Consider the following 27677-nt stretch of genomic DNA (forward strand, 5'->3'; position numbering starts at 1 on the left):
ACGTACTACCAAATAGTGTTGTTTACAAGAGCATTTTCATTTGGTCACATTTCATCTTATTCGTCAACACACGCAGTCGCAATCAATAATATCGTGTCTCACTGCCGCCGAGTGCTCTAACCGCTCGTCCAACCCACCTATACTTTTGCCGGGTGGGTTTTCGTCACTTATCGACCAGCACGTCACTATACATACATATTCGATTGCATTGTAGATCCAAAAGTAATGGGAATATATAGTTCTATTAGTGTATACATGTTAATTATGACGCTGTATCTCTAATTACTGAGATATTTTCTTTTGAATCTTTTGTAGCAGTTATAAAACATCAACTGGACAATTATAAGCGCAGTCTATCTGTTAACTCGGCCATTTATTTAACCAATAGCAAAATGAATAGACAATTCTTAGTTCTTTCTCTTTTTTTAATTTACTTTTTCAACACGCACCAAGCGTTTGTCCTACAAGACCCTTCTTCCGAGACGGCGGATTATTTTGTTGATGCGAGTTCAGATTGGAATAGACATGTTAGCTTATTAACAAAACAGGTAGGCAACCTTTTTAACCTAAATATAAATGTTGGTTTTCCTGACAAGACCAGTGCAGAAAAGTACTACTAGAATTACTTGGTACAGTCAATTCTCGGTACTGTATCTATTTCCGAAGTATCATAGGAATATTTGGTAATACAACATCACATGTGTTTCACATGTATCTAGAGTAATCTAACCCTTAACCTAACCTTACATGATACAAGCACCCAATGTGATGCTGTATTACCAAATATTCCTATGATACTTCGGAAATAGATAGTATGTGGAAATACAGCACAGGGAATCGGGTGTTTGGTAGGATAAATTTTACCAACATTTAAAGTAGCCTATGAAATATTTGGCCAGGAAATATTTGTAATAGTAAGGTTGTAATATCGATATTGTTTTCATTTCATATGCAATTTAGTGCATGTGAATTCTTTTTTTGTCTTTTTCTACAATGATGCATTTTTCATAATGTTAAAACAATGTGTGACTTGGACATACATTGTTCGTAGTAAGTATATGGTTGGCTACGTTGGTAATTAAAGAACTTATTTGTTTCATCAAAGTGTGACCCGCGCGCCATGTTCAGTGCGCGTAATGCCACGCATCAACACTCATATTGAGAAACGATTATTTATGACTATCATTGTTGTTCAAAATGCTAACATTCTATTTTCTAATAACGTAAATAACAAATTAATGTTATCACTGTATGTCTACAAGCGTGACAGCAATGTACTGTGTTAATTACAATATCACAATTGTGACAATACGAATTTATTCGCTAATGATTAAAAGTTAATGATAGTTTAATATCGCATACAGTAGTTGTAATACTCAAATATTATAACTTTTATTGGCAAATTAATATCGCATATCGAGTACACATGTGTTTTATGTACAAATCGATTTTAAGGCTTAAATGACTAACACTGACACTTAAGCTTTCCAAGTTTTTAAGCATGTTTGAATAGATAAACAGCGGTATTATCAAGTTACATGATACTGTAATTATGCCAGTAAGGGGTATGGCTGTTAAAACCCACGCGATCTGACAGAGGGGAGCAGCTGGTGTCATTCTAATCAAAACATTATTATACGATGGGAAACAGGTCGGGTTTTCCATTCATGGATTTCGTGAGTTTCGATATGTGTACTTATACTTATAGGCCCTTGATATGATGATATAAATAATAATAATCAATGGAAAAAACAATTTGCACGTAATTCACGTACCAGTAGCCTACTATCTAAACGCATGCGCAATCTCGAGTTACAAAATTACAATTGTAGTTTGTTTTTATAGCGATAAATAATTATAGTATATATATTTTCATTCGAAAAATTGTCTTTTTACGTTATGGTTTAACATTTATATGGTTATTTTTAGACGCAAGTGTTAAGTAATTAATTTTAACACTACACAAAGGCGTTAAATAGAAATTCATTTAGTACTTATCTTGGGTGAATGTATGACGCGTTACGTCAGCAATAGATGGGCTGTTTTTGTTGTTGTTATACAGACCTATTGATTCAATCAACTTCACTCCAATTACCAAGACACTTTAAATATAGTAAATGAATACAATGCACTGTCGTACAAAACACGTACGTTTACTTAAAGAACGTAAGTGGTTTGTCTGCGAAAGACTTTTTTTGAAAAACACTACGTAACAGTGAACCCGAATTAAAAACATATTATATTCGATTATACCATGTTATTATATGTCTATATTATGGCTAGTAGAAATATTATATTTAAATATTTTAATTAATTAATATTTTGTGTGAATGTTTCTATAGTTGGAGAGACACACCTTACCGGTGACAGCGTTTTGTTTAATGCTTTTATCTCTCCTCGGCTTCGTGTCTTGTACTTCATATATATATATATTTCAAATTTTTTGTAATTATTATTTTATGTTTATTGCCGAAATGAATAAAAATAAATAAATAATACAAAATAAAACGGAACGAGGGCGTAATTTACTCCGGTCGTTCGCACTTTTACCACACTAAGCCTAAGCTACACCCATTTCTGAGGAAAGCTACCCTATAATATGCCTACAATTATAATAGTGTATATTTAAAACCATTACCCATCCCCTCCTAGGCCTAATTAGCTCATTGCCCGTCCGATTTCTCGTATCATAATTTATTGTTGTTATATAATAATAATAATAATAACTGGTACTTGATATAGCGCATTATGCTGAAAGCCTCAATGCGCTTTACAAAGACAGACAATTTTGAAAAATTACAAATTAAAAAGGTGGGTTTTGAGGAGAGATTTGAAGACACTGGTGGAAGTAGCCTGACGGATTTCAATAGGCAACGCATTCCATAGAGAAACGGATGCCGAAGAAAATGAACGATTTCCATAAAACTTAGTGGAGGGATGAAATATATGGGCAAGAAGAGACTCAGATCTATATTACTTATTTACTTATAATGCCTAATTTGAAACCAAGATTCGTGCAGCCGGGTACAACGCATCTTCGTATGATTTAAGCCTGGTTTCGAAGGACGTAAGAACACCAGTTTTGTTACGACTACGACGATTTCTCGTAAGAAAGTGGGTTTTTACAGGAAACCAGTCGAGTAGATTGTTACGTAAAAACGACGTGTCTGACGGTAGTATCGCGGCCGTATGACTGTTAAACAGGAAACCGCTAACGTCTGATACGTTTGTTACGACGATTTATCACGCATTTACAGGAAACCGATGGTTTTATACATTTTGGATGTTTTTCTCGCAATTGTTACGACACTCCCGAAAGTTGGATTGAAGTCAACTTTCGGGAGTAACGTTGCATTATACGTAAGAACCAGCCAATCACCGACCTCTACTATGAATATATAATTACGTTGAGATTTTTTTTTTTCAGGTATTTAGACCTATTGTTAGCTTTAGATATTTTTTAAAGGAAATATTTTACACAATAAACGTTATCTTTAATTTAATACAATCATAATTGTATAATATTTGTCTAGGCCTACTCTTTGTTTTGAAACTCAGGCACAATACTTTCGCTGCAAATCTGCGCATCCTGCTGTGTGTGCTGGTCAACCCATAGCCTACCCATGCCAAGTCGTACCCAACTTGGCTAACTCGTACCCAAATAATTGGTCAACTCGTACCCAAATAATTTGTCAACTCGTACCCAGTTGGCTAACCCGTACCCAAACCAACTCGTACCCATGCAAACTCGTACCTAATTATTTGGCTATGCGTTGGCATGGGTACGGATTGACCATGTACTGTATTCCCTGCTGCTGTTACAGCGAACCATGATGATGGAATAAATATGCTTGCTAGAAGGTAGGCTAGCTCCATCATAAACAATATTCAAAATTTGCTCGAAATATTCCTGCAAAATACACCTCAGATGACTTCAAACCTAACTGCATATGCCTAATTGATAGGTTGCCGGAGGCTTGGATAAACATACACGTAATCAAACGAAAACAAAGTGATTGATATTATTATAGCATTTATATTTTAATAATGGGACAAACAGATTTGTTTTCAGCCCATCAGACAATATATTTTTATGTAGGCCTACCTTATGGTAACTGCCGAAAGACCTTTGGCGTGTAATTTTTCTAAAATATAAAAGACCAAATGAAGACTGCAATATATTATCTGGATTTTATAAAGGAGGCATTTACATTTCAACACCAATTGAACTTGGCTGCCCTTTTAGATGTAAAAGTTAAAAATATATTAATTGTTCCAGTTTGCTCGACTTATGATCATTATTTTGTTAATCCTAATTACCGCTAGTCAGTTTACAAGGACGTCTGAATGGTTTAAAATTAGTCAAGTAACCGGCCTTTCAATTTCGGCACATTTGAAAGAAAGTATTGACTAAATAAAATATCACTTTATACACACTACAGTTTGATCCAAGTTAATACACACGCACTCATTAAAGATATATTGTCCCCAAAAACATGAAGATTAATAAAATCAGACTTTGAATAGGTTATTTTGTAGTTTTAATGAATTAATTAGTTAATCACTTCCGTAGACAAAAAACTAAAAAATAATGTTTCACTTATAAAATGACAAAATAAATAGTTAAATTCAACAAAAAATCCATTGACTGGCAGCCAATTTGACTATAACACAAATCAGTTGAGAAACACTTTTTTTCCCAGATTTCCCAGAACAAACAATTATTAATAACAATTATTGATAACAATTCAATAATTATTTTTTCAGATGGACAATACATCTTTAAAATACCATAATGAACTAATGCCATATGAACTGCGCGTGCATCAAATATTATTCTTCTCTTCAGTGTCACACTGACAAAGTAGCTATTCATGAATATTCATCTTGATATTACTATTGCTCAAGTCTTTAAATATTGGCATTAGGTATATCTTATATAAAAATTATACTGTAAATTAAGATGAATTCAGCACTTTCACATTCAACAGTTTCCTGAGCTTATAATGAACTATTATATTGTTTAGTCATGAGCTCACGCACTAACCATCAATCTGCTATGATGTGTTCATCTAATCACTGCCACATAAAACTTTACTTACATTTTGTTAATGGCCGAAGACTGTTTAGAAATGTTCATAGTAGATTTTAAATGAAAGCTTTTGTTTAAACATGGTAGGTCTATGGTTTAAACATAATGCATAAATAATAAAACACTGTTAACGTTGGTAAGAACAGCTTTAATCATAATTATTCTGGGAAGGAAGATCCCGTAATTAAAATAATCATTATTCATGTTACCGTAATTTCAATTTAGATCTCTTTACGTTAAGTTAAAAATCTGTATGATGGAATAATATCCTTACAAGACAATTGCTTTTATACAGATAAACCACCAATAGTTTAGATTTGATGTTGTGGTATTTGATTGCATCCATTTCAGCTGCTTAGCACGTCTTGCCACCTGTCGGAAAATCATAATTATCTGGACCTGTGTCCGGTCGCAGTTGCATAGTTTCCGATCTCTTGAAAATAAGATAACAGAATAAAATATTATTATAAAAAGTGTCATTATTGAAAACATTATCTTTCAATATTTTATGTAAGCAAGACGCTTTTGAATTTATCTAAGGTAATGATGTTCACAGTTAAACTCATTAAACGAATAAACTGGAAACCGTTGATTTAGGGGCCGATATTAGGAAGGTTTCGCAATAATACGAATAGGATAACGATAACGTGTACGTCACACAAACGTATTCGTTTTCGTAAGCCAGTAAAAATCTGTTTTTGCATGGCAACGAAATATTGAGGGCGCCGTCGAAAATCATATTATGACTGCGGTAAATTTGAACGAAGCGCAGGTACGTGTTGCTTGGCTTCCTTGGCTAGCTTAACATAGCGAATGAGGACCTTAAAAACTGCTATTTATCAAAACTGACCTGGCATTTTTAGTAATTTACTTTCAATAAATTCTCTATAATTATATTTATTTTCATTTGATTCAATGCAAAATGTGCAAAATAGATAAAAAGTGTGACGTATCCGTTTTCGTTATCATATTCGTATTCGTAAGGTTGCGAAACCTCCCTATTAATCGGCGTTCTAAACACAAAGGCACTCTAAATTTGGTAAGCATGTTACTATCTTTATTTCATTAACTTGTTTAAAATTGTCATTGTTTTGTATCAAGGTATTTTGGTATGAGGTAGTAAAAAACCACTGTATTGGAGTTAATTGAATATAGGCCTACAAATCAAACGAAAATGAAATATCGAAATTTTTAAGCCGGTAGGCCTACAATTTTTTTTGTATGTAGCCTAAACTCATCACTGTATATCAAATGCTATAATACACATTTGAATGTATTACATAATTATACAGGTATTATGTTTTGGGACTTTTTTGCACTGAGGAAGGGTTAATGTTACCCGAAAGCTCGGCAACTTCTTTCCGGCTGTTTTAGCCTACTAATCGTTACTATCGTTTTGATTTGTTTTTTGAGATCCAGCCACTGATACCCATATCATTTGCTTTTTTTTATTTATGTTTTTTTTTGTGTTAATGTACTTTTTATAATGTTAAGAAAATAACAAGAAAACCTAAATGTGTAAATCTAGTCTATAGGCCTATTATTGTGTACTTTTAAAGTCATCAATGTTGTTTTAAAGAAATAAAAGCGGGATGAACCTACAAAAAACAAAATCACTAGATAGGAACTTGTTTAGGAAAGGGTTTCCAATAATGTAAATATATGTTGGAAAAAAAACATTTAGAGACAATTCCGCCACAATCTTTGAAATTTTAGGGTGAGAGAAACGAATGTCATAACCTGCAATTAACTTCTTTTATTGTTGGCTGATGTAGAATTTATTCAAACATGTTTTTCACTTTGCTAACTAATGTACACTAAACGGTAAAGAATTGATGCTGTTTAATCCACATAGCAATATATTATTGAAATAGCGCATATCCGGACACTAAATCAACGCAAAGAAACCATATGATTGATTTGATGAGCTCTCATATATTTTGATTACCATAACAAAGTCATACGACTAGTAATATTTTAATGATGTAAAGGTTCAGAGGACATCTTATTTTCGGCTTATTAATGTTATTTGAAATGTTCATTAACAGTCTCCTTTCTGTTATCGCACCTGTATTGATCCTGTACGGTACGGTATAATATGTAAACTTTTCTATATTTTGATATTGTAGACTAATAATATGCTATGTACCCAGTTGTATAAACCCTCTTCCTATGTTCTTTAATTAGATATACCACAACTTTCAATAACGTGTAAAATAATTGACGGAACAAACTCCGACACCATTATTATTTCCACACACTTTTTAAATGCATGACTCATTCAGTATAATATCTTTGTTCTAATATTAGATTATATTTTACTTATTATAAGTGGATAATGAAGGATTAATTTCAATTAAATTCCATCTTTATTGGTCTGATTACAGAATCGGAAAATCTTTGTTTGTCTGCAGAAGAAAAAAAGGTTAAAAAATAAAGGCATATATAATAAACAAGATCCAGATTTAGAAAGTAAATACATTATTTTATGATCCAGATCTCTCCATGAGTAATTATCTTACAACATATTTATTAAGTAGGCCTAACAGTAGAGTGTGGAACGATTGTTTGATACGACTTCGAGTCGACGGATAAGTTTTGGATAAAGAAAAGTGTATTCATTATGAAGAGGGTGGTATTTTAGTGAGAGAATACGTATTACCATAGAGAGAACACCTGCATCATATTTAAACTCCAATTGTCCTTCTAAAGAAAATTGTTATTATTTTACTAATGAAGGTTTCCATTTTCGGTAGTTTCAGAATAATATGAACGACAATAATAGTAAATCATGCAAATATTGTTACAGTAAAATATTGCCTTAAGATTATGGCTAGTGTTACAGTAAGAACATTCTAGTATTGTTACAGTCAGAATATTGTCATATTGTTAAAGTAAAATAGTGCTAGCGTCGTTACAATAAGAATATTTGTTACAGAAAAATAGCCAGCAAGACAGTGATTATAATAGTCATTATAATTGAAATGTAGATCATCGAGTGTCACCAAGTTACAACGGTTTCAAGTTTATAGACACGTGTTTTTGTATCAAATCAGACAAGTGTGTTATTACAACACTTCATCTCCATATCCTGTTATTTGGTCTAAATAATTATTGTCTTTCATAATATTAATTGGAAAAAAGAGTAACATTATTTACTGATGATTACCTGTGTGAGTATTGCAGCAGAAAGGAACGGTTCACGTTTTTATAATTCTTTTAATTATTAATTAATAAACGTTGATAAGCAACTTCTATAATAAAGTTTATTTGTATATGTTTTTATGTATCTAACAATACTCACACTCACGGTAAGAAATTTGCGATTCAAATGGTGACAAAAAATGCTATTTATTGTCAAAATTTGTTCTATACACTACTTATATTACTTACGTTTGCAATACTATTAAAATGTAGGTTTTAAGTTTATCCTCAAAGGGCCCATAAATTTACCTAATGTGTAATACCAAATAATTATGGTGACTGAGAGACTGAGAGATTTGAATGTTCCATTCATCGACAAGGATTACGTTTATATAAACGTAATATTCAATCTATCAAAATAGTAATTTTAAAGAAAGTTGGTTTGTCTTCAACATTATGATGCTGTACTCGAGCTGTTTAACCGGTTTTCAGCTATTAAAAACAGTTATCGTAGAAGGAGATAGGTAAATTCGACGCATCCTCGTTTGTGTGCGGGCATTTTTCAGCATTGACATCCATTAGACAGTGTAGGCTATACCACGATTGGAAAAAATCCCTATTTAGAGCAAATCGTTGAACCTAAATTCGTTTTAATCGTCAATAACAATTATCTAATTCAACCTAATTAGTAAAGAGGGTTAGGTGGTTAAAATCAGTACCGAACGCCGGAACCAACTTTATATAGGCCTACCATCGAGTAAAAATTCTAGAATTAACGCGCGATTTATCGAATTTTTACGTAAATTTATATATATATTAAGAAATTTGGTCTGTCTTCAACATTATGATGCTGTACTCGAGCTGTTTGACCGGTTTCCATCCATTAAAAACAATTATTGTAGAAGGAGATAGGTAAATGCGAAGCGAAGCGATCGGAAAACAGCCTTATTTGGGGCAAATCGTTGAACCTAAATTCGTTTTAGTTGTCAATAACTAATTATCTAACTCAATTTGATTAGTAAACAGGTTTACATCAGGTGGTTAAAATCAGTACCGAAAGTATGAACCAACTTTATATACCATCGAGTAAAAATTATAGATGTAACGCGCGATTTACCGAATTTTGCCCTTACGTAAATTTATATATGGATTATTTGTACCACTCAATAGTACAGTGTTATTTTGAAAGTTAGTCTTTTTTACAGATAAGTTCAGCAGTATGGACCTGTTTCATCTAAGAGGAGAAAAACGAATAACGCGCTGCTAGAAACTGAATCAATGTCAAATAATTACTTAAAATGAACGTAATTAGCAAAGAGGCCGTTTAGCCTATTACAGTGGCGCCTGTTTTAGCTGCAACATAAACAGCGGTTATCAATGTCTCAAATTCGAATTTTACATTTTCAAATCGCGTTGTGGCTACTTATGACGTATTTCATTTTATTTTAAAGTAACAAATGCATCCTACAGTAGAAAGCATTATCACTAAAAACGGCTACCCTCTTATGTAAATGATACACCTTTTTCTGAGAGTATACAAAATCGGAATATATACGGTAGTCCTCAGTGGTGCCCAGTGACTGATAAATAATAACGCCTCTTGCGAAAAAAAGTATATACACTTATGAAGGGCTAGTGTTGCTCGTAAGCTCTGCTACTTTGGATAGACGAGGTATCTGTAGATTTTCTTCTTAATTTAATATAAAAAGCTTAATTGGAATATAATATGCTATTCCAACGTTGGATCATTAGACATTATTATGGATCTCGATTTATCGTATCTAAGATAGACCTACATAATGGTTATTACGGTAATTGGGTAAAGGTGATTTAAAACATTAATAGTAATTAATATGTGTACGTATACATTATGCATTTTGAATACTCGTCTTTTTCATCTTAATGGCATATATTTAAAGCCCCCTTCCCTACGTTTTTTAGATCTAATTTAAGATCACAAACTATATTTAATGTAAAAATAATACTATATGGTCCTATTGCGATAACTTTTTTCGTCTTTAAACAGTTAAAAATGTGAAAAATAAGTCGATTCTAATAATTATAGCGGCCCGCTATAAATCCCAAAATGCATTGCGCGCGGATTGATATTTTTGCTTTTCACCTGTAATTCGCCCACTTTTCGATCGATCGTGAGGCAAAAACAAATGGAAGACTCCTAACTTTTCAGCGAAAATACCGGGTTTTCCCCAATTTGTATCAACGGAGTCTGGCAAAAATAGAAAGACAATTAATGCAGCAACTATACAACGTCAGGCTAGGTATATAGCTAGCGTACGATGTTCGTACGTTACCGATGTTTACCAGCTAGGCCTACAAAACTAAGCCTAGCTAGGCTAGGCCTAAGACCGTCCACGAGAGGTCGATCGCCGCGAGCTACTTAGGTAGTGCATTGTTTCTCACTTTTTATCATAATTTACCATAAAACGTACATTTAAGACAAGGAATGACATGGTTTAATGTTTTTGAAGTGATATATATGTATTATTTTCCAAAAAACGTCCAAAATTGCAGGGAAGGGGTCTTTAATTTTGGCCTAGATTTAGAAAATTCGTCCATGAAAATGTTAAACTATAGATAATGACACTTTTGATTATCAGTCTGCTGTACCATTTTTAAACAGAAAACGAGTATATTGTGCTATTTTCTGATGTTGTCCAAATAATAAAACAGATATATTTATTATACACTTTTTTTATTCCAAAAGGTTTTAGATTTTCTAAGAAGTCGACCAGACCAAAACAATAGAGAAGAACAGTATTTGATAAATGAACAAAGAGGTTACGTTCAACGTGAATTAACAGCAACATCAAGGCGAACAGGTAATGGCTTAATATTAATTGTATTTGTTTGTTTATATGTGTGTGGGGGCTGTTTTTTAGGAGGGAGGGGGGGGGGGTTGAGTGGGTGTGGTATTTTAAATATTATTATCGTGTTGTATTTGTATGTGTATACTATATATAGCTGTTTGCTCATCAAGCCAAATCATTGAACATAGTAATATAAAATGAAAAGGAATAAAATGGATGTAGCATACCATGATATAATTGCTATTATAGCGAAGATAAATCACAAAATATTATTGAAATGTCAATTGTAAAACTAGGCCTACTCAATATCATTAAAGTTATTATAAATGTCAAAGCGCCGACTGGTGTAACAACAGCTCAATTCTATTAATTCCATTGTATGAAATATCATATTAAAAGGCTCCGACTATCACCACACGTGTACCTGAAAATATAAAATCATAAAGCATTCTATTATTAGATTATTCATCGATGTTGCTTTTAATATTCGGTCCATTTGTTAAGAAATTCACTTTGCATCAAAGGCCATAATTCTAATAATTAAGATTCAAAATCCTAACATTTTGAAAGAAAAAAAAATCTAAAAATTGAATATACTATAAAACTTCTATGTTTTCTTTGATTTAAAAAAAATGAATATAAAGTGGCTCTATACTATGGCATTTTGAAATGACTGTATAGTTGCTCTCGCAGGGGATAAACATCGAGGCTATTGATTAAGTGGCCTTTAAGTAGACAGTCGATTTAAGATCAGAGTTCCTTACGCAAGAGTGAAATGGATGAGAACGAGCATGATATTATGGGACCACTACCGTCCCGTAGGCCAAAACTTTAATCATTTTAAATTCAGTGACTGGATTCACTCATCTATACAATTGTTATTCAAAATATATTTAATATTCTGCGTTATTATTTTATAATTTTATAAATACCTTTCTTCAGGAACTTTTGTGTTTCTTTTCTTATTTTCTAAACCTGTTTTTTTTTGTCTTCTTATATTGCTATAAAACAGTCGTAACGGATGGACTCCCCGATTAAAGCCGGCTTTATCAGATAGACAGTCTTGCTAAAGCCATATAGACCAATTGCAATAAAACAGTCTTAGCTAAGACCGCGTACAGTAACAAATTTACTGTAAAAATAGTGTTTAGATCTTAAACATCTATTTTGTACCCACTTTTCCACATATTTAGCCTTTAACATGTTTAGATATAGCATGTTCAGGTTCTAAATAAATTCTAAACATGTAATCTGTATCTTGTGTCTGTCTGTATGTGGAACAATATAAAGACACGTTTAGGTTTTAAACGTGTTTAATTTACCATGTGTGGAGCTCATGTGTGGAGCTTTTTTCCGCCACAGTAAAAATCATATGCACACAACGCTAAACAAGTACCTAAACATGTTGGCTGAACATAATAGTGACATGTTGACTGCTAAACGAGTGGAGGAAAACAACATAGCTATAAACACGACGTTTAGGTTTTAAACACGCTATACGTAGGGGATAAAAGCTAAATGTGTGAGAGAAGTGGGTACAAGATAGATGTTTAAGATCTAAACAGTATTTGTACAGTGTTGAGGGTGTACTTTACGCGTAGAATACCAAATAGGCCTAAGGTAATGTTGGTCACGCCATGGATTAAGGAATAGAAGGATATGCATCAGTTTGAGATCAAAGCCTCCATGACTGTAACCGACAAAATAATAATAATAATAATAATGTTACAAAATAAACAAAGTTTAATTAACCGTCTGTAACAACGAAACGGTTGCATGCCTAATATATTGTTTACTGCACATGCTCAACAACCTTTAACCTTGTTGACTATGCTTTCGCGCACTCTTATCTTGGTGGCATGATTGATATTTTATAATTTTAGCGCTAGCTGCTAAGGCGACGAACAAAAATGTTCGCTGAAAAGTTAGGAGTCTTACATTTGTTTTGGCCTCACGATCGATCGAAATGAAAAATCCGCGCGAAATGCATTTTGGGATTTATAGCGGGCCGCTAAAATTACTAGAATCGAATTATTTTTCACATTGTTAACCGTTTAAAGACGAAAAAAGTTATCTCAATAGGACCATATAGTATTTATTTTATATTAAATGTAGTTTGTGACCTTAAATTAGATCTAAAAAACGTAGGGAAGGGGTCTTTAAGTGTAGTAGCTACAACGTGTAATCAAGACCGTTGTCTACTTCTTGTGGGAATAATAATACAGTAATAGACAAGGTACTTTTATGCTTCGTTTGTTCATGGTTAAGTTTGCCTTGCGTCTACTTTTCAAAACGAGCGCAGTAGAGTGGTGACGTATCGCAACTATACATAGCCAGCCAATCCCGGATCAGGGATCGCAGTTTTCATTCGATTAGGCCCGGTGATTGGATGTGATGTGGATGACATAACCACTAGCCAATCACCAGGCACTACAATCACATCGATAATTAAGGAGATTTATGAAACCACTGCTTAGCCATATATTAAAAACACGTTGGTTGTACTTGACACCACAAGACACGGTAACAACATACATGGTCAAATGCATAATTGAATATTCTATAGATTAACGCAATTTTAATGACAGGAGGTGGCAGGCCAATATGATAATTCAAATATAAAAATTGCATATTTTATTAATATTACCAACTACTTAAAATTACCGATCGTAGTCCGATTGTGATGAAATTAAACAGAATTGTTCAGCAATATATTGTTGTTGTCAATTAATCATCGACGCAGACATGTCAATAGAACAATCAGACTGCGCATACTCGATGTCTACATGGCTACGTTTTGTTCTAAAAAAATGTAACAGTTGATTCGCTGCGTTCGATAGAGGGCCGCGGTTAGAGATACGGAGTGCAATGAGCGTGTTTGTTTGATTGAGCGCGTTGGAAAATCGTTTGATGTCACCGTCGATGCAAATCCTATTATTCATTAGAAGAAGAAGAGAAGATCTATTCTAGGCCTATGTAAGAATTAAATCACCATTATTATTTGATTTAAACTGATTGTCTTTCATGATCAATAATACGTATAAGAAACAAAAAGGTAGAGGTTTGAGACTGTTTTAAGACTCGAGTAGGCTTTAAATAATTTAAAGACCGCTTACAGATTAGACCGCGGTATAGCAATAAAGACTACTTGCTACGTCACGAATTATAGCCGGCTAATCGCTTAGACTGTTTACATACCGCTTATATAATCTGCAGTCGGGCACCAACGTGCTCATTTAGCCGTTAAAACGTCTTTTAACAGCGCAGGTCACTGAGCATCGCCAAGTTATAGTGACTTCCTGTCCGCTGTTGACTTCGCGGCTAGCATTTTGCATGGGAATACCCTTACACATCTGCTGCAATTTCCACCCTGCCGGTTAAATTATGTCTTTCTATATATTTTTTTTATTAACATGTGAAGAAAAAAAGTAAATGTTATATGTTTATTGTTTTGTTCTTATAAAATATTATTGCTTGTTTGATGATAAAATTAAAATTTGTTTATTTAATTACTTACTAAAAATTTAATGACAAAAAAACAATAGGATCGACGTTTCGGAACCATCATGGAACCATTTTCAAGATCAAGTGATCGATCACTTGGTCTTAAAAATGGTTCCATGATGGTTTCGAAACGTCGATCTTCTTGTTTTTTGTCATCAAATGTTATTGCAAAATTGTTTTATTAAATGTGCAAATAATGTCCTGAATGACATGAAGTTTATGTAGAGTGAATTATTGAATTGATATATGACAAGCAGTTGCAGAAAATATGATAGTGAATGATGATATGTGAATTCAAAAAATGGCGCATCGATGACGTTAGGTTGAGTGATCACGCTGAAAATCTTATTATTCATTATAATAAAGGTATGGTGAACATTTAAAAGCCGTTGAGATTGAAGTTTTTCAGATAATCGGTACACAAAATCTCTACAGGAAGAAATTAATAAGAAGAAAGATGTATGCAATAATAATAGGTGATCATTTTATTCTAAATGCACCTAATAAATAGATTTTGACAAAATCAATAAGGTGATATGCATGATAATGCATATAACCACTTTGCTGCCCGACTGCTGAGCTAAACCTTGCCTTGGTTTGTATTCAACGTTTTCGTGTACATGAATTACGTTACCAGGATGTTGGTGTGACCTCATTACTTAGGTTTATTGTTCGCGACGCAATGTTCACAGCAATCAAAAGCAATAACTACAGAGTATCGAAGAATTTATGAAAATTCTCTGTAAATTTTGTCTGACGACTCACCCGAAGCTACAAATTGCAGGGAGGAAAGATTTCCTATCATTAATCATTCAATGTTAAATTGAGGCCGAAAATTGTATTTCTTTATCTATTTTTGGCCCCATTTAAAAACAATTTCGGGTGTGATGTCACTTACACAGTGCTGGCGCAGCACTATCGACAAGTTTTAACAACTGGAGCGTGATGCCGAATTTTGTAACGTTTCTAATTCAGCAATATTACTGTTTCAACTACCTGTACAACCTAATTCTAAAATTCAAACTCATATTATTGCATTTCACATAACACTCAATCTGTTTACCACTTGTCGGGGTAAGCTATCGTCAGACACTGTGATCTACGGTTAGGCTTAGACGAATTCATACAATGTACACCATATGTTGAATTTGTTTTTATTGCTATTTAAAAATTGTATTTTGATCCATTAAAAGTCCTATGTTTTTACCAATATGAAGTTTGAATAAGCATCTAATTTTAAAAATTGGTTTGATCGACGAAGTGGACACAATATTTCAGTTACTTTAAGTTTTTAATTTTTCCGACTGGTGTCTGTTACAAAACATTCGAGGAAGCCAGTTGGCCAATCGAAAATCAGTCAAGCGTTTAGGGGGCAGAGACTTATCGTTTCGAAACAAGAGGTCTAACCCGTGAGTGAGTGAATTCATTCTTCTCTGAGATGTTCCCCATCTCAGACACCTCACAAACATTACCAACTTTTCAAGAGCACCACAACATAACAATGTTTGTCATATACGTAAACTCATTTGTTTATATAGCATAACTTCCAACATGCCGGTAAGTAGTCACAATCTGTCAGTGCATTGAACATTTCTTTTTATTTAATTTTCTGTTTGTGTTACGGATTGTGATTCCTGAGCAAAGGGTATTTGTTATTTTTTATTCCAAAAAAAGAAAAAAAGTCTGGAGTTGGTAATTTAGGTTAGGGCGCATTATCAAGAGAAGGAAAGAAAATGGAACGTTTTCGAAATATGCCAATATTTAGACCGTATATTAAAGCTGCGGTGATTAAGAATTGTGTTTGCGCGTCAGTAAAATAAGTAAATGTAATTTACAATATCTTAACCCTTTGAAGACGCGAGGTTTCTACCCCAAGTGACTGAGCCTAAATAAGGTATGTTTAATAGGTTTAAGAAAAATGCAAAATACATTTTTATGACTGTAACAATTGTTGGTTTTATTGTTATGTTAAATGTTTGGCCTTCCGAAAAACTGAATTTTTTTTGTTTGAACTAGGTCAAAGGTCAAATGCTCAAAAAGTGCAATTCAGTGACCCCAAAAAGTCAACCCGTACATATACGGGCCTCTCGTCCTGGGACAGTAAATTACCCCATATGGGATACGGGTCACGTCTTCAAAGGGTTAAACTTAACCAGCTTTTACAATATTCTGAGAGTTACTAAATTCTGACTGCTATGATAAATTCTATATAGGAAAATGCTAAGCATAAGGTCATACCTATAATAAAGCAATACATTATAAAACTAACAAACACCTAGGCCTATACTAAAACTAATACATGATAGAAATAAATGTATTAGGGTAGACTGAAACACACGGTCAAACATATAAGTAAACAAACAATGTAAATGGCCAACATAGTAAGAACAGAACTTTAAGGTTTAGAAATAGTGGAATGAAACAAATGTTATACAAGGCCAAAACATAAAAAGTAGCATATAATGTGTTTATAATAACTATGTTAAACTGATTCGTAAATGTAAATAGGTCTTTTAATGTGTGTATGGGTGTATATATTTGTAATGGATGTAATATAAGGTCAATAAAGAAACATAAAAATTGTGAGTACTGATTTAAGATATAATAAAAGAAACAGCTACTTTTTAATACATTTCTTAATATAAAGTAAATTTAAATGATAAATACTCGTACTTTTACTATAACTTGCAATAAACATAAAATGTACGTTTTTAAAGCATACTTTTACTCCATCAATTTTATGTACATGTATAGATATAGTGCCTTTTTAGCTACTATATTGAATTTTATTGTTTTATATTTTTATAAAAATGTATGTATGTTATATAAAATATGTTTGTAAAAGGAATGAATAAATGTGGGTGACCCCCACGAAAGAGAAAAAAAAAATCTGACTGGTATACAATGCCTTTATAGAAATAACAGAAATAGGCAAATATTTACTACGTACTATGAATTTTTCATATATTTGATGAATACTAAACACTAGACATAATGTTTATATACATAGTCTGCGCATTAGAACGATATCATTCAGAAGGAGTACACAATTAAAAAAATTGTTTACTCGGAGTAAACGCGCGATTAGGATTAAAGTGTCATTGCAATAAATCGGCAAGCCTCAATGTTACAATTGGGACTGACGATAACATTTAAACCCTCATATATGAATAAATTAATAATAAACTTATGCGTTTTTTAAATGAATTTTCATAATAATGTCTCTCTTGGGATAGATTGTCAAGCTGTCAAATTAAACAATTGACTTACATTTTAAGTGAAATGGCTAGTAGTAGCGGGAAATTCATAAAAGAACGTGATGTTGTCAGCAATAGGTGTCTTAATAGATTTAGTTAAAGTTCAGCAATATATCATATCTAACTTAGTAGAACCAGAGACTTTACTTATTTCAAGGTAATTTTCCCCTAAAAAAAACATTTTTATAATAATCAAGTTAATAAAATATTAACATTAAATAATACAAGTGTTTATAATTATGTTCGCCTGTTTTGTTAATTCCGATTGTAGCCTATCAGTATTAGTACGGTAGTTGTTAAGGCGGGGGCGCCGTTTACCATGGTGCAACAACTCTTCTCTGATAAAAACTAAATACCGTCATCACGGTCCAGTGTACATATTTTACTTTAAAGAATCATGTTCATTATTCGAGACTAGTTGATAGGGGTTTACCTCGGTGAACTGGTTCACAAAATATCCCCTGTATCTGATAGGACAGTGATTCATTGGTAATCCTTGATTATTTTTAATCACTGATCAATCTCATTGTAGGCCTATTTTTAAAATGTTTACTTGTTCTGTACTTGTTTTGTTGTGTTATGTTTATGAATATTGAACAATAAAAGTTTTTGAATTTGAATACTGAATATATACAACAGCGCAAGACATATCGATGTCATACCCATAGGCCTACTATTTATGCAGCATTACTACACCACTAGTTGATTAGTAAGTCGGTTTTTCATTTAACAACAAACATAAAATGAGGCAGCAATGTGTGGCATTTATGATGTCCGGAACAATTATTAGTAGCAATTAAACTCTACACGGCATCATTGTTGTCATCCATGTCGACAAATCCTTATCTCAGACACGTCAAATTAGCCATTGTAACACACCTGACTGTATTCTTTGATTGGTAAAATAATCACGTGTCATTCTGCATTAGCCTTACCTAACCTATATAATTGTGATAATTAACGCGCTCTAATGTACGTTCAGCTTTTTGTAAACATTTGATAATTTTGGCACGCGTCCGAAAATCAACTTGTTGTGCATAACTGTTCTACTCCGCGTCCAAAGTTGGAGCACTGCCTTTTTTAATGAACTTGCTTCCTAAAGCCCGGCTTACACCCGACGCCACCAAATGGCACGAATAACACTTTGCTTACTAACAAATTTGCCGCACACTGTGATCGCGTTCTATCGGTGCATACTAAACACCTTCGGTATACGCGAATGCTTTCAAACAATCTGATTGGATATTATAGGCATATTTACTGAAAATTACGGCGCGCGCTGACTTATTATAATAACTTAGAATTTACATGCGCAGTAGAATTTTTAGTGTGCTGTTAATTAAATAAAATATTCTCACCATCTAGAGAGCACTACCATAGCATAATATGTTTACAACCAGTCTAATTATAAACAAATGTATAACATAACTTTCAACATGCCCATATATTAGTCATAACTTTGAATAATTAATTTCTACTGAAAAACAATATAGAATAATACAAAAATGATGTTTTTAAAATTATTAATAATATTATTCCATAACTTCAAAACAGATACGGAAATAAAAGGTTCAGAAATATATTAAGTTTTACACGAGGAATGTAGAGTATTGAATGTCTGTTTTACGTAAGTTATAGTTGTGATTGGTTGGATTAAAAAAACTCGACCACCAATCAAAATAACAAATTGGTTAAATAAACTATGTTGACCGCCTACGTAGTTATAAATCTATTGCAGACCATTGCACACCACCAAACATCTGAGTTCCGTTTACTCTGGATACAGCCAGATTTTAATCTTTGATTGTGTTGGGATACTATTCATTGTTTAGGTTGGATTGGGGTCTTTGAATTGAGTATATTACTTAATTTATACTTTAAAATATTAACCCACTACAAGCTTTTATAGTCATAACAACTCGAAAAGAGGCCCATCACTAAAAGAAGCCGAAACAAGAGTGCTATAATGGAAGCCTATGGGCTTCTTTCGAGGTTTTATACGATAGTCGGTAAAATAATATCAAAATTAAACGAACAAACCGAGATTTTGACCATGAAACTTGATGTTTTTCTAGATCGTGTTTACATCATCATGATGATTCAGAGTAGTGGGTATTGTTATGGAATATATTAGTTGGTTTATCGGAATCTTCTCGGTACTCCTTCAGTTCGTTAAGACTTCTATTATGCAAACAGAGTTAGGGTGTAAAATTCCATCATTCTTTCGGACTGACGGCGTCGAAGATCTCTTGATCAACTTTCTGATATCGGTGCTGTAATTTTCTCAAGTAGTTATATAATAATTAACGTTATGTTTAATCCAGCGTTATTATTTACAACAAATAGATTTTGGCGTGGGACGAGTATTGAGTAGTGTGACATAAATAACTTCCGTTGCTTTTTCTGTTAGCAACAATCAATATGTTTACGTCATATAGAGTATAACTTTTATCTGTGCTAAAGTATCAGTGGCAAGTGTAAACGTTTTTCGGTATTTTAACCTGTATTGGAAATTTAAAATGTGTACTCAAAGAAACGAATCATATGTCATTGTTTAATTCAGTATATCAATACTCTTCTTCCAAACTGCGTCTATCTATCCAAACTCGCCACACTCTTTTATAAAATTTTCTGTTGATTGTTAAGCGCTAGAGGCGCCCTTTGCGCTATTAGACATACATATGCATATTAAATTCCAAAAAGCGTATTTAACATATTTATTCTACAGTGCGTATTTTATTCCATTCAGATTAATGAATCATCCGGATAAAGCTAAACTTTGGTTTCAGGGGACGGAAGACGTTCGAATGTTGCTATTTCTCATACACCGTCTTCTGTTCCGTAAAATAGATAATAAGCGTGAAATAGTTTTAATTGGGAGCGTCCGTGCAGTTTAAATCAGGTTTAGCATCCTTTTGATTTGATTTTTGGATAAGTATGATATTGTATTCGTTAAACTTACCTTCTATCTATACATTCTATGGAATCAGACATTACAAAAATAATAACCAGACTGATGTTTTCCGCATTGCTGAGCCAATGCACTCACTGTAACATCAACAAAGTTCAGTATAAATGTAGGCTATTTATCGACCATTTACATTGATTTTCGTTAATAATTATAATTATAAACATAAGTAGCCTTGTGTCATCTTAAACGATTAATTACGAAGGAATGGAGTGGCCTGCTATCTATTTATAATTATTGGCTTGTTATTAAAATTAACTTTATTTAGTGCTTACTTTGACATGAATAAAGTCTCATGGGATTTTCTGTTTGCCACGTAGTTATGTGTCACGTGTAATTTGTGTTGGCAACAGTTACTTAAAATTATTAATAGTGATTAATATCTGAACATTCTAATACATTATTTCCCAAAGTTTCAACACCATTATTTTAGGGATTTAAAATGTGTAGCTGGTTTGATTCATAATATGTATGAAAACAAGCTATATCTATACTTTCCCATTGAATAATCTCTAAACTTAGTATTAAACATACCTATATATCACATTTTGATCGTGTACAGTATTGTACAAAACTGTGAGATGTTCATGTGCATGTTAATTGGACCATTAGGCCTACAAATCATCACCTATTAATGGCCCATCTCTCTACTTTGTTATTACGTAACATATCTGGATCGAGTACTGACAGACACAGCATGATATTAATAATATTTATCAATAGTATATGAAAGAAGAAGAGACCCCTTAAAACAATGTGGGTTGATTAACCATGTTTGTATGGAAGAAAAATATTTCCAGATAAATAAAACAACCTGAGGTTCCAATCATTTTTTCATCTTTATTGGCGACCAAAACAACCCTCAATTTCATATATAAAAATAAACACACATTTTGATCATCTTTGTACACACTGGGCACGTTCTTTCTGTACCAGAAAGAGATTTCTGCATGTTCGACTGAAACACCCAGTATTACCAACTAAACGAAACGATGGACATTCACTTAAGTTCTTGACACAGATTTATATATTATGAGGCTAGATCAATTTGATATTTTAATTTATTGATCATTAACTATTTTAAATAAACTGTATATTATAATAACAAAGCAAAGTTAGTTAAGTCATTCTCTACAAAATAAAGGTTTATCTGCATCTAAATCTAATATCAATATAATCAAATGAAGTAATTGCAAACACCAATAATATGATGCTCAGTAATATATAAGCTAGCCGGCCGATAGGCACTCATGCTCTGAGTATACAATCAATCAACCGTCTGACTTTTCTGGACCTACTTGGTTCGTGTTCGTGTTGTAATTGTCTCGTATGTCTCGAATTATTATTCTTATTATTAATATTATTAAAGAGATTAATTATTGATCATATTGTGTTTTAATAAAATGCATGGGCTCTGTCTAGTGCTGCAACAGCATAATAAAGTTTTACATTATAAAACTGTGTAAGATGGATTTACAATATGGCTAGTATTGCTCTAGTTAAACAAACATTATACAGTATAACTATGACATAAAATATGGAGGTAATCGAATGGAAAGGATCTTTATTCGAACAAACCAAATGATTTAGGCTTATTACCAGTATTATGATTATATTGATGACCATATTTGCTAATTATACTTTACTGTTACTATTTGTTCTTTCAGGACAACTACGAAAGCGAGCAAAACCGATGAAGAGCAAAAAGAAATTCAATAGAAGAAAGGGATGTGTTGGTCGGTTTGGACCTTTAGTGTCCAAGTGCTATAACAATAGATCATAAATAAAGGGATGTGTTGGTCGGTTTGGACATTTAGTGTCCAAGTGTTATAACAATAGATCATAAATAAAGAAATCATTTAAATAAAATTTCAAATAATAATAATATATTAACATTCCACAAGTAGATTATACATTGGTTAACCATGTTGATTTGAATTGATCCCAAATTATATTGATGATTTATTACCAAATAATCAGGTGTTATAACCGCGATGACTAAATGTAGGAATCTATATCTGATTACATTATTGTTACCATACTACACGTTAACCATTAACTTATTTAATCGCGACTTTCAATTATACGTGATATTCTATGTCCTATTTGACATTATAGAGCAAATATTATCTTGGTACTGGCTTTAATTAATAATGACGCAATGGTGTTGCAAAGCCCATTAATTGTAATTATGTGGTCTTAAATTGATCATTCTGCATCATCCTTATTTTGCCGTTGGGTGGAATTTTGTATCGTACGAGTACTCTGAGCAATTATACTCATGATGTATATTAACGGTGCTAAACAGGGTCTGCGCTCTGATTACTGTAGCCTACTTAATATATTAATGGTTAAATAGTGGTAAGGTAATACTAGGATGCTGCCGAAACTCTTCATTATTTGTGTTCGATTTTATTAACAAATATGTTATTCGATTCTGTGACTCTTTTTTTGAAATGGGAATTTTGAGAAACTACAGGAAGTCACGTCGACGGTTACAGTAGGCCTATCATACAGACATATAAAATGTAATTTGGTTACAGACTGAATTATGCCTAGGCCTATAGTTTTTAGATTAGGCCTTATAGCAACCATGGACATCCGTAAAACACGCAAATTTCCAATACCGCCTAATTTATGTAGATGATAAATTATTTTCCATGAAGTTGGATTTCGTAGAGGCCGTATTTATAAAAACACTCTAGAAATGTTCAGAAGATGCTTTTCGCTTAGTGTAAAACTAATATATCTAGAAGCAGTGCTATTCCCAGTTAATTATACAAGTAAAAGTAGATAATACACGTGTTTTATGATTTAGCCAGTATAGTATAAATAATAACAATATCATTAACAATTATTTTTATCTTTCTGAAAAAAATAATCCACTAACTGGCAAACTTGGATTTTGCAAGTGAAGCTCTTTCGCCCGTGGCATTGCCAGATTTGACAAGATCACGCCAACACTCTTAATGTTATGGAAGAAAATGCTTGTGTTATGTTTACTAGAACTAACGATGCATCGGAATAAAGGAAATCAAATCGTACTATAGAAAACTATGTTTTATGATTTTTTTAGGAAGTTTTAGATATATTTGCCTATGTGAGACATCACAAAATAGAATATGAGTGACACTAAACAGGTAAATGTATAAAGGTATAATGTTGCAATAAAATGTGCTTATGTAAGGTTTATTTTTTAATAATATGCAATTATTTGTGGGCAATGGTTTTATGTTTTATGCTTATTTGTTTTAGAACTACCATTACCTTAAAATTGTTGTTACATTGTTAAAATGACAACGAGAGCAATAAAAGAGTTGTGACCTCCGCCAGAAATTAAAATGTGATCCGGATCCGATTCCCGTCAAAAACTAAATGGAGTAGTTTGCGCAAATATATGCATACGGGTATGTATCTATATATAAATTATGGTTAATTCTGACATAGGCGAGCACAATGGAAAAATCTCTGCCTTGGATGCTTACCTGATCTATCTCAGATGTACATGTAAATTTGATAACATTAGTTTTCACTATTACGATATTGTTCCATATTTCTATCTTAGGAAGATATTATACAGAGTTTTAAAACAAAATTTCTGATTTCATCGGTAGATTTTCAACTCAATTTCAATTGTACGCGGTCAAAGTAATTTCCGGGTTCACGATGAGTTCACGAGTTCACCTTGCAACTACCTGATTTCAACTAAAATAATAAAAATTATACTGCAAATTAATAAAGATCAAATTAAATATACGCCATAAAGCATCGGAACATATTGTGGGGAATAGTATTATGAAATTACATAGAGAGATCTGATGATAAGACATTTTGTTAAAATCGAGTGAAATCCCGATAGCCGAGTTTTATTGAGTAAGCTGGCAGGAATAACTGTAGGCTATCTGTGTCCCGTTAGGACCGGGATCTCTGCCCATGTTGCAAGCCGTCTAAAACGCCTTCCTTCTTAGGCCAAAACATCCCACTCTGTCGCGAAGTTAGTTTCAAAAGATGTTTAAATTAAATAATGTATTAATTATTAGGATGATATTTATTTGAAAAATACCTCCCCAATAAAACATCACTTTGAATAATAATAACCCCCCCCCCCCCCCAACTATCTAATAAATGCTCATCCACATTTATACACACAATATTGTATTATATTTATAATAACACAATTATACTATTTGTAGTAGAATTCATCGCACTGTTATCTACAATTTACCAAGCATTTGTTATTCTTTTTTACCACTTTTCATATCTATTAGAGGATTTTATTTGATTATAAATGTTACCATATTATTAAAACTAAAACATTAAACATATCCCTCGAATAAGCACCTCCCTCAAATGAACTCCGCCTCCACACCTCCGCCCTATAAGGGCCCTACCAAACAATAAACACTATACTGTAAAATGTTATTAATCATCTAAGACACTGTGAAACAGAGTAGGTTTAGTTTTACGAATGTCAAGCATTGTTAATAATGGTAAGCGACAGAAAACCTACAAGGAGAACGTCCTTGTAAAACCTTTTTACCCGAGTCATTATCATTCCGAGAACCATCGTCTACACTTCCTAGAGGGGGAGCGAGCGAAGCGAGCTCACCTTCTAGTGTATCCAATTCTTGAAAATATTCGGAATACTCTAATTTACTCAATTATTTTTTAACATTTTTAAACTGAAAAGTATGCGTACGTGTGTGTTATTATATATGCGCTACGCATTTTCCGTTAAGTCTCGTATGATGATATATGATCTGATATGTATGAGCCATAAACACGCTGTATTTATGATTATATGGTTGTGAAGATAATTATAACTAACAGCGTTAGAATCCGTTTAGTAGTGTTGACGTAATCTTGCTAACAGACAAACAAAGAAACATGTCATATTTCTTGGCTTCCCTAATAACTAAAAATTCACCTTTCATTCTGAAGAGCTATATAGATTCAAAATAGAAAATGATTTATGAGCAAATATAAATATATATTTTGCGAGTATTTTGAGACTAAAATTATAACTTTCTGATTAGTGGTTGCTGAGATATTTATGGCCATTTTCTTGACCAATGGTCAAAAATAAAGTTTCACGGTCATTTCTGTCCACTGGAGTGAATAGAAATATGTATCTTCTGAGTATTTTGACACCAACTATGACCATATCCGCCCAACAATTTCTGAGATATGAAAAGTGTGCTCTAAGCCAAAAATGTTTGTGCCGGCTATATGTCAATGGTCAAAATTAGAGGTTTATTGACAGTTTTATGATTTTTTTTACATTAGAATAAATATAAACTTTGCGAGTAATTTGAGACCACAATTTTCACTTTCTGACCAGTGGTTGCTGAGATATTCATATGGCCAATTTCTTGACCAGTGGTCAGAAAACTTTTGGCAAAAGTTGCCCATTAGACTGAATAGAAATATGGGTCTTCAGAGTAGTTTTGGCACAAAAATATTCCAATACACCCAGAAGTTACCAAGTTACGCAAAGTCTTAACTTTGACCATATTGACCTTTTGGCCCCTGTACTGACCAATCATCCCAATTTTTGTAGGAGAATTTTACAGTAGGCGGTGGTATGCACTCTCGGAGTGGCTTTCCAGTTATTTTTGTTATTATTGTTGTTCTTCTTATTATTATTGTTGTTGTTCTTCTTCTTCTTCTTCTTCTTTGACAGCAATACGGCAAAGTTGATATTGTTTTGATCACTAACGAAAAATTGCTTCGACAAACTTATACTTTGGGGAAAGAATGATTCGAATGTATCCTTGCGATGCTGTTGATTTGATGGCTTATTCAGAACATTTTGAAGACATCCCCAAAGGATAAAATCATGTTGATATTGTTGCTGATTCTTGTCATATTTCATCAGCTAGCTCTGCCAAAATTACTTCATGGCTTCATAAATTAATTTGTTAAATGCACTCAGCTGTGTATATATCTGCTATATACATAGAAATATACAATGAATTTCCTTCTTCAACTACAAAACAACAAAATTAAACAGAAAAAAATAAATAATTATTCAATCAATGTAGTTTATCCGCAAAGTAGGTTGATATAATTATGTAATTACTATTAAACATTACTACACACTAGTTGGATATAGAAATTCTGCATGGTCAAAGGAAGGAGGTCAAAAAGTACGTGTCCCTGTTGTATGGAGTGGAAGTGTAGATCAAGCAAGTGATTAATAGAAAGTTTATCAGAAATAACAAGAGCACTGACATATCATTGCTACCACCTTTTCACTACCTACCCATTAACCTTCAAAGAGGAGATTAATTTTTTTTTAAAGAAGATTTTTGACAATAAATGTTGAACTTACAGCATAATTATGAACAAAGTGATTCTAAATGCATTGAGACAATGATGCCCGCGAATGTCCAAAAACTGCTCAGACGTACAGAATGGATTTGAACACCTAGATTGAGGTCAATCAATCAAAATTAACATTCATTACCAAAATGGTGGCGTCACCAATAAAGCAAATGCTTGTGTCAGGGACGCCAAAACAAACAATACCATGAAAGCCCCAGTGGTCTAATGGTTAGGACAGCTGCAGAAGGTCCGGGTTCGAGTCTCGGTTGGGGCGAATTTTTCTCATTCTGACAGATTTCCTTATCTTTTCGTTTCAAATTAATTAATTAAATTTCAGTATATCACCGGGCGGTTTAGAATTAATGTTATTTGCCTGTTGTGTTTATATATATATAAGTATCTCTTCGGAGATCCTGCTTCACGAATAAAATATCGAAAGATTAGGGCGTATCAGTTTAATCTCTGGTGCGCGTGCGTACAATTGAGGGACTAGTGCTGTTCCGCCGTACCACGCTGATAATGTTAAAGAGTCGCTATCCAATCAAGTTTGAACAATA

At 32.9% G+C, this 27677-nt stretch overlaps 1 protein-coding gene across 1 annotated transcript; it reads left to right on the forward strand.

The window, feature by feature from the left end:
* Positions 1-24151, forward strand: LOC144845172 (uncharacterized). The gene is made up of 3 exons (XM_078702336.1): positions 1-548; positions 10962-11076; positions 22461-24151. Exons 1-3 carry the CDS (start codon positions 393-395, stop codon positions 22574-22576), a joined length of 387 nt encoding a protein of 128 aa, XP_078558462.1. The 5' UTR covers positions 1-392; the 3' UTR covers positions 22577-24151.
* Positions 24152-27677: the final 3526 nt, after the last annotated feature.

Source organism: Antedon bifida, chromosome 1, assembly GCF_963402885.1.
Source record: "Antedon bifida chromosome 1, ecAntBifi1.1, whole genome shotgun sequence".
Classification (NCBI taxonomy): domain Eukaryota; kingdom Metazoa; phylum Echinodermata; class Crinoidea; order Comatulida; family Antedonidae; genus Antedon; species Antedon bifida.

Bases quoted from the DNA above. Each gene is read 5' to 3' on its own strand.
- LOC144845172 (XM_078702336.1), top strand. From the start codon at position 393: ATGAATAGACAATTCTTAGTTCTTTCTCTTTTTTTAATTTACTTTTTC. The intron at 549-10,961 runs GTAGGCAACCTT...TTATTCCAAAAG, and splicing joins TTAGCTTATTAACAAAACAG to GTTTTAGATTTTCTAAGAAG. The intron at 11,077-22,460 runs GTAATGGCTTAA...TTGTTCTTTCAG, and splicing joins AGCAACATCAAGGCGAACAG to GACAACTACGAAAGCGAGCA.